Source organism: Cicer arietinum, chromosome 1, assembly GCF_000331145.2.
Source record: "Cicer arietinum cultivar CDC Frontier isolate Library 1 chromosome 1, Cicar.CDCFrontier_v2.0, whole genome shotgun sequence".
In the NCBI taxonomy this organism is placed as follows: domain Eukaryota; kingdom Viridiplantae; phylum Streptophyta; class Magnoliopsida; order Fabales; family Fabaceae; genus Cicer; species Cicer arietinum.
The window spans coordinates 26541295-26558124 of record NC_021160.2 but is presented as its reverse complement, the minus strand read 5'-3'; the positions used below and the strand labels follow the sequence as shown (position 1 = coordinate 26558124).

General features: G+C 32.6%; 1 protein-coding gene across 1 annotated transcript in view; it reads left to right on the top strand.

The window, feature by feature from the left end:
• The first annotated feature begins 514 nt into the window (after positions 1-514).
• The window catches only part of LOC140918696 (uncharacterized), a 41466-nt gene continuing 25150 nt past the window's right edge, over positions 515-16830 (top strand). The window contains exons 1-5 of the mRNA XM_073363486.1: positions 515-613; positions 716-797; positions 4194-4264; positions 4364-4433; positions 4571-4625. Of these exons, the coding sequence (XP_073219587.1) occupies positions 515-613; positions 716-797; positions 4194-4264; positions 4364-4433; positions 4571-4625 (377 nt within the window). The remainder of the gene's footprint in view (positions 614-715; positions 798-4193; positions 4265-4363; positions 4434-4570; positions 4626-16830) is intronic.

Sequence of the window (16830 nt, the reverse complement as noted above, 5' to 3'; positions counted from 1 at the left end):
GCTAATGATAAAAAAATTATAAAAAAAATACTAGCGTATGCTTGACCGACGCTAATTAGCGTCGGAGTTGGGGCCGAAGCTATATATGGCAGTTAAAATGAGTTTTTTTAGTAGTGGTGCGCCACTATGTATTATTTCAATCTCGTTTCTCACCATTTTTCATTATTCTTGTTTCATTATTTATTTTCATGAACTACAGTGAGTTAGGGTTTTTATTTTCTTCGGATTTAGGGTTTTTCTTCTGATTTAATGTTTTTGTGTGCCTTACTATTTTCTTGTGATTTTCATGCTTACGACAATTCTCATATTTACTTACGACAATTCTCATGTTTGATTTTCTTCGGATTTAGGGTTTTTCTTCATATTTTCTTGTTCAAATTCATTTGTGGTAAGTTTTTGAAAACAATTTGGATTTATAACACATTTTTGAGGAATTTTATACTAACAAAATCCTAACCGTAATTCCTAATTTTGATTACAATCACAATGAGATCTATGCGAGTTTATTAGATCCATGAGATTGTGTTTCATAGATAGAAAGATCCAATTCTCTTGTCTCGTCATCTTCAATGGCGCATCGAAGAGCCAAATTGTTGTTCCTTCTTTGCTCTCTGTTATTCCCTCCACGCCATTTTTCAATAGAGTGAATTAGCACTATATTTTTTAGGTGTTATCAATTGAGTTTAATGATGACATGTTTTCTATTTGTTGGCAGGTGGACAATTTGAAGACAAAGTTACTTGAGAAATTAAAACAATCCACATCTGCTCACATGGTAACTAATAGCATAACAATATGTTTTTTTTAATGTTCTCCTCTCATGCGCCTTTAATTGTGCTTTTACTATCCTATTTTGGTTACTTATGATGTCGAAAAAACGAAATTAAAATTATGTATCTTAATACACCATTTCAAGCAAGATATTGATGATTCTATGAAGTAATATACAACTCGGAATTGAACAATTGCATGAGATATAGATCATTGCACTCTTTGAGAACATGATTTGTGGCTCTAAAATTTTTGGGATTCATGTGATATAATCAAATATTGATGACCTGGATAATAGCACGAAATAGAAAATATAGTATTATTCAGTGTGATGTGTTGAGACAAAATCTCAATTTAATATTTTGATGATAACTAAACAAAAGGTTAATTAAGAATTCTAATTATGATTCTAAGTGTTTTGGTATTTAACATGTGTATTTGAGTGTGTTAAGCAATCCAAAGCAAATCTCATTAAAATCAAGAAAGCAAAAAACAGTGAAACGAAAATCGATCTTGACTTATTGCTGAGAAACGAAGAACGATCTTCGTTTATGGCAGAAACAAGAATAATCAGTTTCCTTGTGAAAGATTGGATCCTGGAAACATTATTCATCTCATATCTTCATCTAGAATAAGCAAGGATCAATCTAAGTCATATTTGTTTCAGAATTCGAAGAATCAAAGACATGTTTCATTAAAAGTATAAAACAAGATCATTCTTCAAATAAGGCAAGTGCAAGTACAAAGCTACAAGTTGTAAAGTACACTACTGATTGTACTTTTCTAGACCTGCACACGTGACCGAAAAGCAAGCACTCAACTCAGACAACTGACATAACCACAAGTACAAGTCAGCTCATCATCAACCAATTCGAAGAACGATCTTGGATGTCAAGAACGTTCCTGGATTCAGCATAGTCACTCATGCTTTATGACTGACTTTATCCAACCACTCCTTTATGACAGATGGCTCTTTTTCAACGGACATATGAGCTATCCTAAAGGTCTATTGAAGCTTATAAATACAGCTTGAGGATAAAGAACAAAACACAGCAAAAAGTGCCAAGAAAAGCATCAATCATTCGATCATACTCAAGTGTCTCGATATCATTCTTAAAAGCTTGTTGTTTTAATCTTTGTGTTGTGAATCAGTATCAACTGAGTTCTATTTACAAAATCTATTTCTATAACAAGAGTTGAGTAAATACCCAGATTCTAAACATTCTCAAAAATCACCACTTTGTAACTCAAGGTTATTTTGTTAACATAAGCTTGAGTGTTTTGTAAAAATTCTTTCATGTTTTGAAAGGTAACTTGCAAAATCCTTTGTGACATAGTAAGGTAGAACTGAGGAAATCCTTTCTAGGTAGAAAGGTAGAAACTGTGTAAAGATCAAGATTGATCCGTGAAAACCAAGAACGGTCTTGGCTTGAACACTTAGTGAAAAATCTCACGGTTGTGAGGACTAGACGTAACACGGATTGGGTGAACCAAAATATATCCTTGTGTGATCTCTCTATCCATATCTCTATTTATTTTATGCTTTACGATCATATTTTATATTGATAAAATTGATATTACTGTTTTTTACTAACCAAGATCAATCTTCGTTTATAACCAAGATCAATTTTGAGTTAAACTTTCAGTTTTAAACATGAATTTTTAAAAAGGGGCAATTATAATTCAAACCCCCTTCCTTATAATTGATATTTTTACTTCGTGATGGTTATTTCATCGTGTCTAATTATCTTCCATATTGGTACTAATTTTTGTTATCTACAAGTATCAGTCCTATTTTTTTAAGGAAAATTTGTTTTTTAACCTAATTTTATAACAACAACAACATCATCAACAGCAGCAACAACAACAACAAAAACCAACACCAAAACAGCAACAAAAATAACCACAACAATAGCAATAGCAATTGCAATAGCAACAACAACAACTGCAATAACAACAAAAATAGCAACAACAACAACAGTAACAACAACAACAACAACACAACAACAACAATAGCAACAACAACAAAAACAGTAAAACAACAACAAGGTAACTAGTAGCAGAACAATATGTTTTTGTTTAATGTTCTCATCTCCTGTCCCTTTAATTGTGCTTTTACTATCCTATTTTGGTTACTTATGATGTTGAAAAAACATTAAAATTATGTATATTAATACATCATTTCAAACAAGATTTTGATGATTCTGTGAAGTAATATACAACTCGGAATTGAACAATTACTCGAGATCAATCATTGCACTCTTTGAGAACATGATTTGTGACTCTGAAGCTGTTGGGGTTCATGTGATAAAATCAAATATTAATTATCTAGCTAATAGACGAAATAGAAAATATAGTATTATTCAGTGTGATGGTTGTTCAATCGTGTCTAATTATCTTCTAGATAGTACTAACATTGGTTATCTACAAGTATCAGTCCTATTTTTTTAGGGAAAATTTATTTTTTAACCTGATTTTATAATAATAACAACAACGACAACAACAATAACAACAACAACAACAACAACAATAATAGTAACAACAACAACAATATCAACAACAACATCAACAATTACAGCAACAACAACAACAACAACAACATCAACTTTAACAACAACAATAGCAATAAAATCATTAGCAACAACAACAAGGTAACTAGTAGCATAACAATATGTTTTTGTTTAATATCCTCATCTCATGTCCCTTTAATTGTGCTTTTACTATCCTATTTTTGTTACTTATGATGTCAAAAAAACAACATTTAAATTATGTATCTTAATACACCATGTCAAACAAGATATTGATGATTATGTAAAGTAATATACAACTCAGAACTGAACAATTACTTGAGATATAGATTATTGCAATATTTGAAAACATGATTTGTGGCTCTGAAATTGTTGGAGTTCATGTGATAGAATCAAATATTGATGATATGGCTAATAGCAGAAAATAAAAAATATAGTATTATTCAATGTGATGGTTGTTACATCGTGTCTAATTATCTTTCAGATTAATACCAACATTGGTTATCTACAAGTATCAATCCTATTTTTTCAAGAAAAATTTGTTTTTTAACATAATTTTATAACAACAACATAACAACAACAACAACAACAGCAACAATAGCAACGACAACAACAACAATAATAACAACAACAACAACAATAACAATAACAATAACAACAACATCAACATCAACATCAACAACAACAATAACAACGCAACAGCAACCGCAATAACAACAACAACCGTAACAGCAACAACAATAACAACAACCGCAACAACAACAAAAGGATTATCTCATATGTCATACCTAGTGTGTGGTGTTGTCTTCTACACATCATTCAAGTTGTGTTTGTAAATTTTTTAAGTTGCAATATTATTTGGCATTATAATTGACTCGTATTTGTTTTTTGCAGGTAAGGTACAAGATGTTACTAAAGTTCAGACTTTTCTTTTTAGTGCTACTTTGCTAAGCTCAGCTAAGCCAGTATGCACCTCTGTGATCCTTTCTTGTTCTAAATTCATTGTTTGTGTCTATTAGTTGTTATTTATATGACATGTTCCCTTACTATTTTTTTTTCTTCAGATTTCTTCAAAATTTCTGATAGCAGATAAGAAAACTATTGATCTTGCTGGGAATGAGAAAATGAAGGCTAGTACCAATGTTTGGCACATTATCTTGTAGATAACTATTAGACATTATGATATCGTTCGATACTTGTATATAACTATTAGACATTCAATTATTAGACATTATGATATCGTTCAATACTTGTATATAACTATTTAATAGGAAAGGCATTTAATGTCATTTATGTAAGATTAGAAGACCAAATTTGCATATCTGGGTATGCTGAAAATTAGTTTATGCAAATATCGGATGGTTGAAAAATAGATTCTTATCTTGACTTTATTTTTGAACTATAAAGCAATGTGGAGAAGTGAAAATAGATCATTGTCTTCATATTCTTTACCCTTGCTCCATTTCCACTTTTCTTTCCGCAATACCCAAGTTTTATGAATCACAATTGATAAAAGTCCATTTACAGTGCCCAATCTTGAAAGCTTGCTCTATTTCTTGGTAATTTATTGAAGCTAGCTTATAATCTAAAGCTTGCTAAATTGCCAAGAAAATTACGAATACTATCATCAAATGGAACATACCATCAATCAATGGGGACAAATAAAAAGGTGCAATGGAAATATTTTTTTTACAAAATTAATTTTGTTGCACTTTTTCCTCCCTAGTAAATGATGGGTTATTTAATTTATTTGTTGTAGATTTAAGCTGAATTTTTTGTACTCTACCACAACAGAGAGGAACATGAATGACATGATGATAGTGGTAAAGTAATTAAAGTATAAAATTATAAACCTCCAAACAGTAGTCAAGATAGTGGTGATGATGACATTTGGTAGAGATCATATTTAGTGGTGATGATGACATTTGATAGAGGTCATATTTAGTATGATTTGTTTTAATATTTGTAATTTGGTTATACTTTTAGTTTTTACGGGACATGCTTTAATTATCTTTAAGTTTTTTTTTTTTTTTGTAAACATATTATTAATTATGTATGATTATTGAAGTTCAACTTCTTGGTTTGGCAGAGTTTTACTTCCTTAGTTCTGCCTCTAATGTACATGATTGGTGGTTTAAATTGTTAGACAACTTACAATCGATTGAGAAATATAATTAGGGTGTTGCTGTATATGATATCCTTACTAAAGTTTAAAACAAGCAGCAATTTTTGTGTGCGATGGAAAGAATTTTTTAAAGTTGTATATATGTAAGTATGGGCTTTAGAACACATGTTTTCGTACAATTTAAAAAACATCCAATTTTTTAAGAAAGTTTCCATTTATTGAAGCGGCATGATGTTTAGATTGGAGACAAAGATATATCACCTTGTTCAAAAAAAATCTTGATAAGCTTGGATAAATATATTTGTATGACATTGTATGTAGTTTGTATGTAGCACAAGATAAATTGTTGATAATTGGTTATTTTGTATTTTGTATTATTGTTAACAAATTATTGAAAAGTTGGGTGTGACTAATGAAGAACTTATAGAGGAAGTCGTTAGGGAAACATTACATCGAGCACCAAGTGAATACATGAAATTGAGACAATTTTGTTAAAATGCGACAAATTTATAATTGCTAACAATCGGTTGTTGTTTGAGGAAAACAAAAAACTCAAGTCAAGAATATCACAAGTTGAACTTCAATTACAAGAGATAAATAAAATGTAAAGTCCATCAAGAAATGAACCAACTGATATCCCAAATGTTCTGGTTGAGGATCTTGAAATGGTCAATGAAAGATATGTAATGCATGTATCACATAATGAAGACCATCAAACATCAAATCTATACACTCGACTTAAAAAAAAAAAGCCAAGAAAATGTGTGGATGGTGCGTTAATCCCAACATCGTGGATGAGGTGTAATATGAAAAAGAATAAGAGAAGCAAAGTGGTGTGATCCAAACTACCTATGTGTCGATCTTGTAGTGCTATGTAAAATTTCTAATATTTCGTAGTATACTACCTATGTTAATGACATTGACATTGTGTTACTTATTTGAGTTGTACATTGAAATTTTTGCTACACAATGATATATTAAATCAATTATTATTTTAAATTAATAATTTCCTTCTTTAGAATTCGAGGTATATGGCCTAGACGTATGGTTTGTGATGAAAATATTGGCTTAACCAATCTTAGCTTTCAATGCTAAAGGATGCTATGAGTGTTGAATATATTATTCACGCTAAATCCTAATGAAGAATTAACCAATCTTTGAAGCGATTAACCACATTTTTAAGAATAACTAACCATAGTGTTTTTGGAGTTGAAACTCAACAAGAATAACATTTGTTTATGCAATTATGATTTAAGTTATGTTATATTATTTTTTATTTAAATTTATGGTATGTTATTGTCGATGTTACTTTATGTTTTGTTATTGTCGAAATTTTTGTGTGTTACATAGTAAAATAATGCACAATAATTGGTTTGTCCTTGTAAAGTGGTTGAAATTTGTAGGTTTTGACAATAGAATAAAGGTTAAACAAATATATCAAAGAATTAACCACCTTTTAGAGCATGATTAACCACATTTAATTCTAACTTTGAATCAATGACAATTTCACTATTTATTCACATGTCAATAATTCACATGTCAATAGTAAAAAGATGCACAATTGTGGATTTCACGCACTACACATTAAAATAAGGCACACTCATTGTTTTGTACTTATAAAGTAGTAGAATAACTTAACCATCAGTGTACCACATGTTTCCCCTAAAAAAACCAATATATATGTTTTGACCTTTGTGACCATTATTTGCCCAACAAAAAATACAACATCCATATTACAAAATTCTTCTTTTATACGTACAAAAGGAACACTTCATCATGTAGAATGTAGAATGAGTGCAATAACGTTTCTCCAAAATATATCACTATTGTCCAAAATATTAAACTATCACTAATTACACCTTCATTCTGCAAGTGGAAATTCATAATTTATTGGTAACTTGTGCACATATATTGGTTAGAAGATAAAATAATGTGTAACCACATTCAATTACCTTAATTAGTAGTAGCAATCACGTTGTTGTCAAATGCGGTAAGTAAGAATACAAAGCCAGTGTTATCAACATTTGGTTGTTGGGAAGATAAATAGTTATCTAAATTTTCATACTCTTGAATCCTGGCATTTACGGTGGTTGGTTGTTATACTAGAAATCAAAAGTTATAGTATATAAGTTGTTCATATTCAATACTCCAAATTTAGGTAGTTAATCCTAGCATTTCCCGACGAGATCTCGTTGTCCCGGTGCAGTGCAGTGCCTGATTGCGACGTATGGTCCGCGACAACGTGAAACAAGATCCCAACGAGAATTGGGCGAGATCTCGCTATCCCAGCGTAATTAATTTCAATGTTTTCCAGCGAGATCCCTCAATTATTTCTTACTTATCTCTTTTTTTTTACTCTACTTTCACCTAAGAAGAAGAGGAAGTAGAATATACTAATGAAGATGATGCTTATCTTTGATTCCTATGCTAGAACATGCATTTGAGTTTTAATATTTAGTTATTTTATTACTCTGTGTTAAAAACTTCAATATGCATCATCTTTATTTCCTTGACTTTTTTTGGTATTATAATGTATGTTTTGACAAGAGTAAGACTTGTGGATTTTAATTACTAATTATAAATGTTTCAGAGTTTGAGTTATTTATTAATTTTTAATTAAATATAGGTTTATATAATATTATTTATGTAATTTGTCTAAAAAAATAGCAATTATTCTGTCACTCCCAGAACGCGCTATCCCGCTATATCATTTTTGGGGCTTACCGCGATACACTGCTATATGAGATTAACTACCTAGCTTCAAATGTATGATTTAATTAAAGTATATTTAGTCCAACTTACATCATAATGTTGCTCTTTTTTTTTTTCTTCTTAATCCCATCTCTTTTATAACAACTTACTCAACTTTGGACTTCAAACACTTAATATGATGACGTCCCTTGCGAGCTACGTGCAATAGATTGCGAATTTCCCACGAGAGTTTGTTGAATTGATCAACATTTGGTTGTTGGGAAGATAAATAGTTATCTAAATTTTCATACTCTTGAATCCTGGCATTTACGGTGGTTGGTTGTTATACTAGAAATCAAAAGTTATAGTATATAAGTTGTTCATATTCAATACTCCAAATTTAGGTAGTTAATCCTAGCATTTCCCGACGAGATCTCGTTGTCCCGGTGCAGTGCAGTGCCTGATTGCGACGTATGGTCCGCGACAACGTGAAACAAGATCCCAACGAGAATTGGGCGAGATCTCGCTATCCCAGCGTAATTAATTTCAATGTTTTCCAGCGAGATCCCTCAATTATTTCTTACTTATCTCTTTTTTTTTACTCTACTTTCACCTAAGAAGAAGAGGAAGTAGAATATACTAATGAAGATGATGCTTATCTTTGATTCCTATGCTAGAACATGCATTTGAGTTTTAATATTTAGTTATTTTATTACTCTGTGTTAAAAACTTCAATATGCATCATCTTTATTTCCTTGACTTTTTTTGGTATTATAATGTATGTTTTGACAAGAGTAAGACTTGTGGATTTTAATTACTAATTATAAATGTTTCAGAGTTTGAGTTATTTATTAATTTTTAATTAAATATAGGTTTATATAATATTATTTATGTAATTTGTCTAAAAAAATAGCAATTATTCTGTCACTCCCAGAACGCGCTATCCCGCTATATCATTTTTGGGGCTTACCGCGATACACTGCTATATGAGATTAACTACCTAGCTTCAAATGTATGATTTAATTAAAGTATATTTAGTCCAACTTACATCATAATGTTGCTCTTTTTTTTTTTCTTCTTAATCCCATCTCTTTTATAACAACTTACTCAACTTTGGACTTCAAACACTTAATATGATGACGTCCCTTGCGAGCTACGTGCAATAGATTGCGAATTTCCCACGAGAGTTTGTTGAATTGAATGTTGGAAATGCTAATAATATTAATGGAAGATTGTTGAAAATAATGATGATATTAATGAGAGCTAGTGTTGATGTGAATTGAAAAATAAGTAAGTCACACATAGGATGGATAGCACACACTAGTAATGTTTATAAGGTGGATGTACGGAACTTGGGGTATATCCCAAGGGGTACCTCAATTTTGTGAAGGAGGAAGAACACATGCAAAATTGACCAACAAACATGCGCGCGTCGCAGCCGCTCTCCAACTGGGTCGGACTTGGGCTAAGTAGTGTATTATTTTTTAATATATAGAAAATTTATCTCTCATTGATACGTTAATTATGTAATTGTCCTCCACCGAGTCAACAATCAACATCTGATCCAGTTTGCTTTCCTGAATTCGTGCATCTGTGTGCCCGATCAAACCCTAATCTCACTACAAGAATTTTTCAATTTTGCGACACTTGGTCTGCGACGGTTCTGAAATAGTAGCCCTCACCATCACCTTTCGACGGTTCCTGGGGCAGTTTTGTCAACACCGGACACCGTTTAAAACACATGCGTTTCATTTTCCACCATCACCATCATTTTGCGACGGTTCCTAGGGCAGCCCTTACCACCACCTTTCGACACCGTTTAAAACACACGCGTTTCAATCTCTCGTGTTTCATTTTCCAGATTTTGTACTCTCATTTCTCATTCTCGCGTGTATTCCTTTCTCAGTCCCGCATGTGTTCCTTTCTCAACCCTAAAATTTATGAAAACCCCCAAATCTCTCAACCTCTGTCAACGCGAAGGAAATGAAATCGAAGAAAAACGAAACCACCTCAGTCAAAGAAGGTGATTTATCATCTTGGAAACAAAATCAACTCTTGCAAAGGTAATCTCTCAATCTATCAATTTCTCAAACTGCTAAAAGTGAAAAACGAAAACTGATAACTCTGATGGCACCGTTTATCACTTTGATCTTTGACGAAAACTAATAACCCTTTCTTTGTGTTATAATGGTTTGGATTTTAATAATCATGTGTGTCCTTGTTACTGATTTAGATTCTATGAATGAAATTTTCAAGGGATGATGAAATGCATCCTGAGGGTTATATACATTTGGGGGAAGATCACTGTTGTTTTTGGTATATTAGGTTCAAAGATTATGCTTGAATATATGTTATACTAAATTTTGGTGTTTCTTAAAACTTAGATTGTTTTCAATTAGTTTAGCTTTGTTAGTGTGCTAGTGCTTATGTTAATCCTAAGTTATTTTGTTTTTCTCTGCAACAATTCTTTATGCTTTTCAATTTCTGCACCAACAATTCCTATTATTTTGCTTAATATTATGTTTGAATATTAGTAGCAATGAACATTGATGATTAGTTATGAATATTTGTTTAATTTTGTGCATTATTCTATTTTAAGTCATTATATGTCTATGGAATAAAGCGCTTGAATTATTTCCCTCAATTTCGATGTAGCGGCCATACCGCTACCCGCTACACCGCTATAGCGTTTTTGGGGTATCAGTAATAATAATGGTTTAATAGCATCACATAATTTCATTAAAAAAAAAGTCTTAATGTGCACTTTGGCAGCCTAAACCCACACAAAATATTTATTTTTTAATCGGTTTCGTCCTTGGTGGCGGCCTAAGCCTTCACAAAAGGAGACATTTGTGACTGACTGGGCCCCACAAAAGCTTAATTTTAAAATTTAACTTTAACCTTTGTGGTGGTCTAAGCCCTCACAAAAGGAGGCATTTGTGGTGGCCTAAGCCCTCACAAAAGGAGGACTTTGTGGTGGCCTTTGCCCTCACAAATGGCAACGAAAATTTTAAATTTTGTGGCCGTTTTAGCCGCCACAAATTAAAGGTTTGTGACCACTTTATTTGTGGCTGTCTAAGGCCGCCACAAATGTCTCCTTTATGGCTGCTTCCCCTCCTTTGTGAGGGATTTTGGCCCTCACAAATTCATTGAATTCTTGTTGTGAATTTCTCACTTGTTCTCTTTCTTTTGAGTGGTATTAGTACCATATTACAAGTTGCAATTATTCCACTGCCATATTGAGGATGTAATTCTGTAATAGTTTTTCTACGATGCACTAGAACTCCGGCACAATGTATCTGAGCTGTTTTATTTTGGAGACGTCGTGGTTGATAGTCTGTTTTGCACAATTTAGACAGTGTCAGGAAACGTCTTAAAGAGAACGACTTAGTCTGCGACTCAACCCAATAATATTTTCAGTAGTATAAATTATTTTTAAACATTTTTGGAATTCAAAAATAACTCTGAATAATAATTTTCAGCGTTGCCTTGTAGATGTGAATTACTTGGTTGCACATTATCCTCCTCGAAACCATGTGTTCATTACGTTGTACAAATTAGTTGTTTTGCGAATTGATTCAGTTGCATGCTCTTTTAAAAAGTATGACAAAAACAGTAAATAATTCAAAAGTATAAATTATGATAAAATATAAAAAAATATAAAAAATAATTAATAGTTTTCATCAATATAAAAAATAGTCATCATTCATCATAAAGATATGAAACATCTTTTTAATTGAAACATTAATATTACTATTTTCTTGTGTTCAACACACTTTTTAACGAGTATATTATATTGTGTATCTTTTACTTTTTAAGTTAAAACTTATGCACGATCAAGGTCAAATATTAATTTCGTTTTGCAAAATAAGTTGTTTGACAACGTTGCTTTGGGTTTACATACTCTAGAATCTTGATGCATGGTATCAAAGTAGTAACATGCATAAAATCAACTAATTAATATATGGTGTTAGCATTTACACACAAAATTTAAAAACATGAGGTTATACTTTTTCGGCATTAGAGGTTTAAATAAAATATATAAATATGTTAATTTTGAACCCTAATTTTGAAATCGATTCTAAACATTAAAATAACAATGACTAAGAAATTTCACCTTAACTGTTGCGAGACTGAAACCCACAAAAAGGTAAAACATAACTGAGGCAGCGTGACAGTGAATTACCACGATGTGAGAGCGAGAGATGGAAAAATACAGAGATCGCGCGAGGAGAAATCGAAGAGGTTGCGAGAGAGAAATTGTGATAGCAAGAGATAGTAGAAACTGAATCGAGAAATGGAAGACGATAGAGAGACCGCAGAGACCGAGTGTGAGAGAAAAGAGAAGACAACATGTTTATTTTATTTTCTTTTTCCTTTTCTTTTCTTTTCTTTTTAATATGTTAATTTTTTATTTTGTTATTTTTACTCGACCCCAAAAAGGAGTAGTGCCATGTAGACAATTAGTGCGTGTCGTTTGGGTGTAGGCTGAAATATAGGTTTACGTGTATCAAGACTGTTGTTTATCTATTTTCTTCTATCTCAAGAGTATTCGTTGCTAAACTGTTTGTGATACATATAATAAGAATACGTGAGCCTATAAATAAATAGAATACATGATTGTGTGAACATGAATGTTTTAGAGTCATTTCACAAAGTCAAGAGTCTGCTCTTTGTAAATTAAGAAGGTAGATAAATTTATTGCCTGTAGATTGAAAGAATAAAATGATTTAAAAACGAAAACGACAATTTGTTTGGTATAGTTTTGTTTTTGGTTTTTTACTCTTAGCATAAATCCTTGTTATCTCTAGTGATAAGTGGATCCATAATTTTATTTGATCCGGTGATGTTAATATTTTTTTTTTACTCAAAAACAATATTTATTCATTCATATTAAAAGAGTACATAGATCGAGAATATCACAAATACAAATTTGTTACAAACGAAAATATTGAATCTACAATCAAACTAACAACACTCAAGTTAATAATATAAAATAACAAAATGTTGGAAAAAACCAGAGATAATTAGCGATAACTATCTCAATAATGCGGAATATTTTTCCTTTACCTCTGCAGATAAATGGTCAAACAAAAAATACAATTCCAGAGCAAAAATAATTGGCAGAAAATTAAATATGAGACAAACGCAATTTTTAACGTGGAAAACTTCCCTCAAATTGAGAGAATAAAAACCACGGGACCTAGTCCAGTAAAACTTCCACTATAATAATTAATGGGTACACCAGAGTCTTCCTAATAACAATAGGGAACATCAATCAACGATAACAACCTTCCACTAAAGTGGGTATGCCAAAGTTACTCTCAGATAAGATAAAACTACTCAAATTGTATATTAAAATAACAAACTCAGTGGTAGAAATAACATACTAAATTTGTAGATCAAACGGAGCAAGTTTGATACACACCTGTTACCACCACCGGAACCAAACCCTTATTTTTTTTCTCTGGCAGCCGTTCTCTTTCGTTCTACTAATTCTTAGGATTTCTAAATCTCTTTTATTGCCTTCACGTGGGCCTAGCCCAATAATACCTTTTTTTTCTTTTTTTTTTTCAATAATAATAATACTAATACTAATAAAACTAGTGGGTTCCACTTGGGGAGTGAATCCACCCAACAAATCTCCCAGCATATCATCTTCGACACAGGCAAAGTCTTCGTCATCATATCTGAACCATTCTCATCAGTATGAATCTTCTCAATTAAAAATGACTTCATTTCCAGTGCATCTCGTATCCAATGATACCGCACTTCAATATCCTTCGACTTTGTATGAAAAGTCGAATTCTTGTTGAGATGGATCGCACTCTGACTGTCACATAATAACACAAACTTATCTTGCTTGAGGCCTAACTCATGTAGGAATTTCTTCATCCAAGGGAGTTCTTTGGAAGCTTCAGTTGCTGCAATGTACTCAGCTTCAGTAGTGGACAAAGCAACACACTTTTGTAGTCTTGATTGCCAAGACACAGCTCCCCCCTGCAAAAGTCATCATATAACCAGAAGTAGATTTTCTAGAATCAAGATCACTTGCCATATATGCATCTGTGTAGCCTTCCAACCCAGGTACATCACCTCAATAGTATAAACACACTTTGGAAGTGCCTCTGAGGTATTTGAGAATCCACTTCACTGCTTGCCAATGATCTTTACCAGGATTAGAGAGAATCGACTAAAAACTCCAATTGCATGAGCAATATATGGCCTTGTGCATACCATAGCATACATCAAACTACCAACTGCGGATGCATAAGGAACCTTCTTCATCTCTTCTTTGTCTTTCTCACTTGTAGGACATTTATCAGAATTCAATTTAAAATGAGTAGCAAGTGGAGTACTAACATGTCTGCAATTGCTCATGTTAAACCTCTCTAACACCTTCTCAATATAATTTTGTTGAGACAACCACAATTTATTATTCTTCTTCCTGTCACGAGTAATTCTCATACCCAGAATTTGCTTTGCAGGACCTAAGCCTTTCATTGCAAAAGACTTGTTCAAATCTTTCTTTAAAGATTGAATCTTCTTAGTGTCATGACCAACAATCAACATGTCATCCACATATAATAAGAGAATAATATAATCACCATCAGAGGATTTCTTGATAAACACACAATGGTCAGAAGTAGTTTTACTATACCCATGTTTCTCCATGAAAGAATCAAATTTCTTGTACCATTGTCAAGGTGATTGCTTGAACCCATACAAACTTTTCTTTAATTTGCACACCAAATGCTCTTTACCTTTGACTTCGCAACCCTCTGGTTGCTCCATATAGATCTCTTCCTCCAAATCACCGTGAAGGAATGCAGTTTTCACATCATGTTGTTCAACTTCTAGGTTCAAACTAGCTGCTAACTCAAGCATAACTCGGATAGAGGCCATCTTCACCACAGGTGAAAAAATTTCATCAAAGTCAATACCTTTGCTATGATTAAAACTTTTCACAACCAATCTTGCTTTGTATCTTGGTTGAGAACTATTCTCTTCTGCCTTTATCTTGTATACCCATTTGTTCTTGAGTGTTTTTCTGCCATTAGGCAACTTTACCAAATCAAATGTGTGATTCTCATGCAAGGAATTCATCTCTTCTTGCATGGCCTTTAACCACTTTTCTTTATCAATATTTGTAATAGCTTTTTGATAATAATCTGGCTTTCCACTATTAGTGATCATCACATACTCATGTGGAGGATATCTTTGAGAAGGTTGACGTTCTCTAGTAGATCTTCTAAACTCAAACTCGACTAGTGGCTCAACTGGAACCTGCTCATCATGGTGAGGCACATGATCATCAGTTACATTCTCATTATCTACCTGTATATCTCCCCCATCAACAAAGATTTCTGTAGGGGGCTTAGGCGCAACATTTTCAATGTAACTGTTGGAATTTGGTTTCTGTTTTTCAGTTTTATCAAAATCTTCAATAGTCTGGTCTTCAAGAAATATCACATCTCGGCTTATGATAATTTTCTTGTCAACCGTATCAATATTTGTAATAGCTTTTTGATAGTATTCTGGCTTTCCACTATGCAGTGATCATCACATACTCATGTGGAGGATATCTTTGAGAAGGTTGACGTTCTCTAGTAGATCTTCTAAACTCAAACTCGACTAGTGGCTCAACTGGAACCTGCTCATCATGGTGAGGCGCATGATCACCAGTTACATTCTCATCATCTACCTGTATATCTCCCCCATCAACAAAGATTTCTGTAGGGGGCTTAGGCGCAACATTTTCAATGTAACTGTTGGAATTTGGTTTCTGTTTTTCAGTTTTATCAAAATCTTCAATAGTCTGGCCTTCAAGAAATATCACATCTCGGCTTATGATAATTTTCTTGTCAACCGAATCCCACAATCTATAACCAAATTCTTCATCACCATAACCGACGAATATACATTGTTTGGATTTACTATCAAACTTGGACCTCTCATCTCTTGGAACGTGAGAAAAATATCTGCAACCAAAAACTCTCAAATGAAGGTAAGAGACATCTTTCCCTGTCCACACTCTTTTTGGAACATCACCATCAAGTGGAATAGAAGGAGAAAGATTGATCAAATCCACTGCAATTTTCATTACTTCACCCTAAAAGGATTTCAATAATTTTGCACGAGAGAGCATACATCTGATTCTGTCATTAATCGTACGATTCATTCTCTCTGCAACACCATTATGTTGAGGTGTCTTTGGAACTGTTTTCTCAAACCTGATTCCATGTTCTCTACAATACTCTTCAAAAAGACTTTTGTATTCGTCACCGTTATCTGATCGAACACATTTCAATTTCCTTCCCTTTTCTCTTTCAACACTTGCATGAAAATGATTGAAGACTCCAAATACCTAGTCTTTAGATTTCAAAGGAAATGCCCACACTTTTCTAGAGTGGTCATCAATAAAAGTAACAAAATATGATGCACCACCAAGAGATTTACTATCCATCATACAAATATCAGTATGAACTAAATCAAGAATATTTTGCCTCCTATGAGGACCAGTATTATGAAGAAAAAAAACTCTATGTTGTTTTCCAGCAAAACAATGAGTGCAAGTTTTTAGAGACGTACCTTTCACAGGAAGAAAGTTTTTCTTCGCAAGTATGTTGAGTCCTTTCTCACTCAAGTGACCGAGCCGCATATGCCATAAATCAGAAGATGCATCTTCAATTGCATTCACTTCTTCCTTGCATA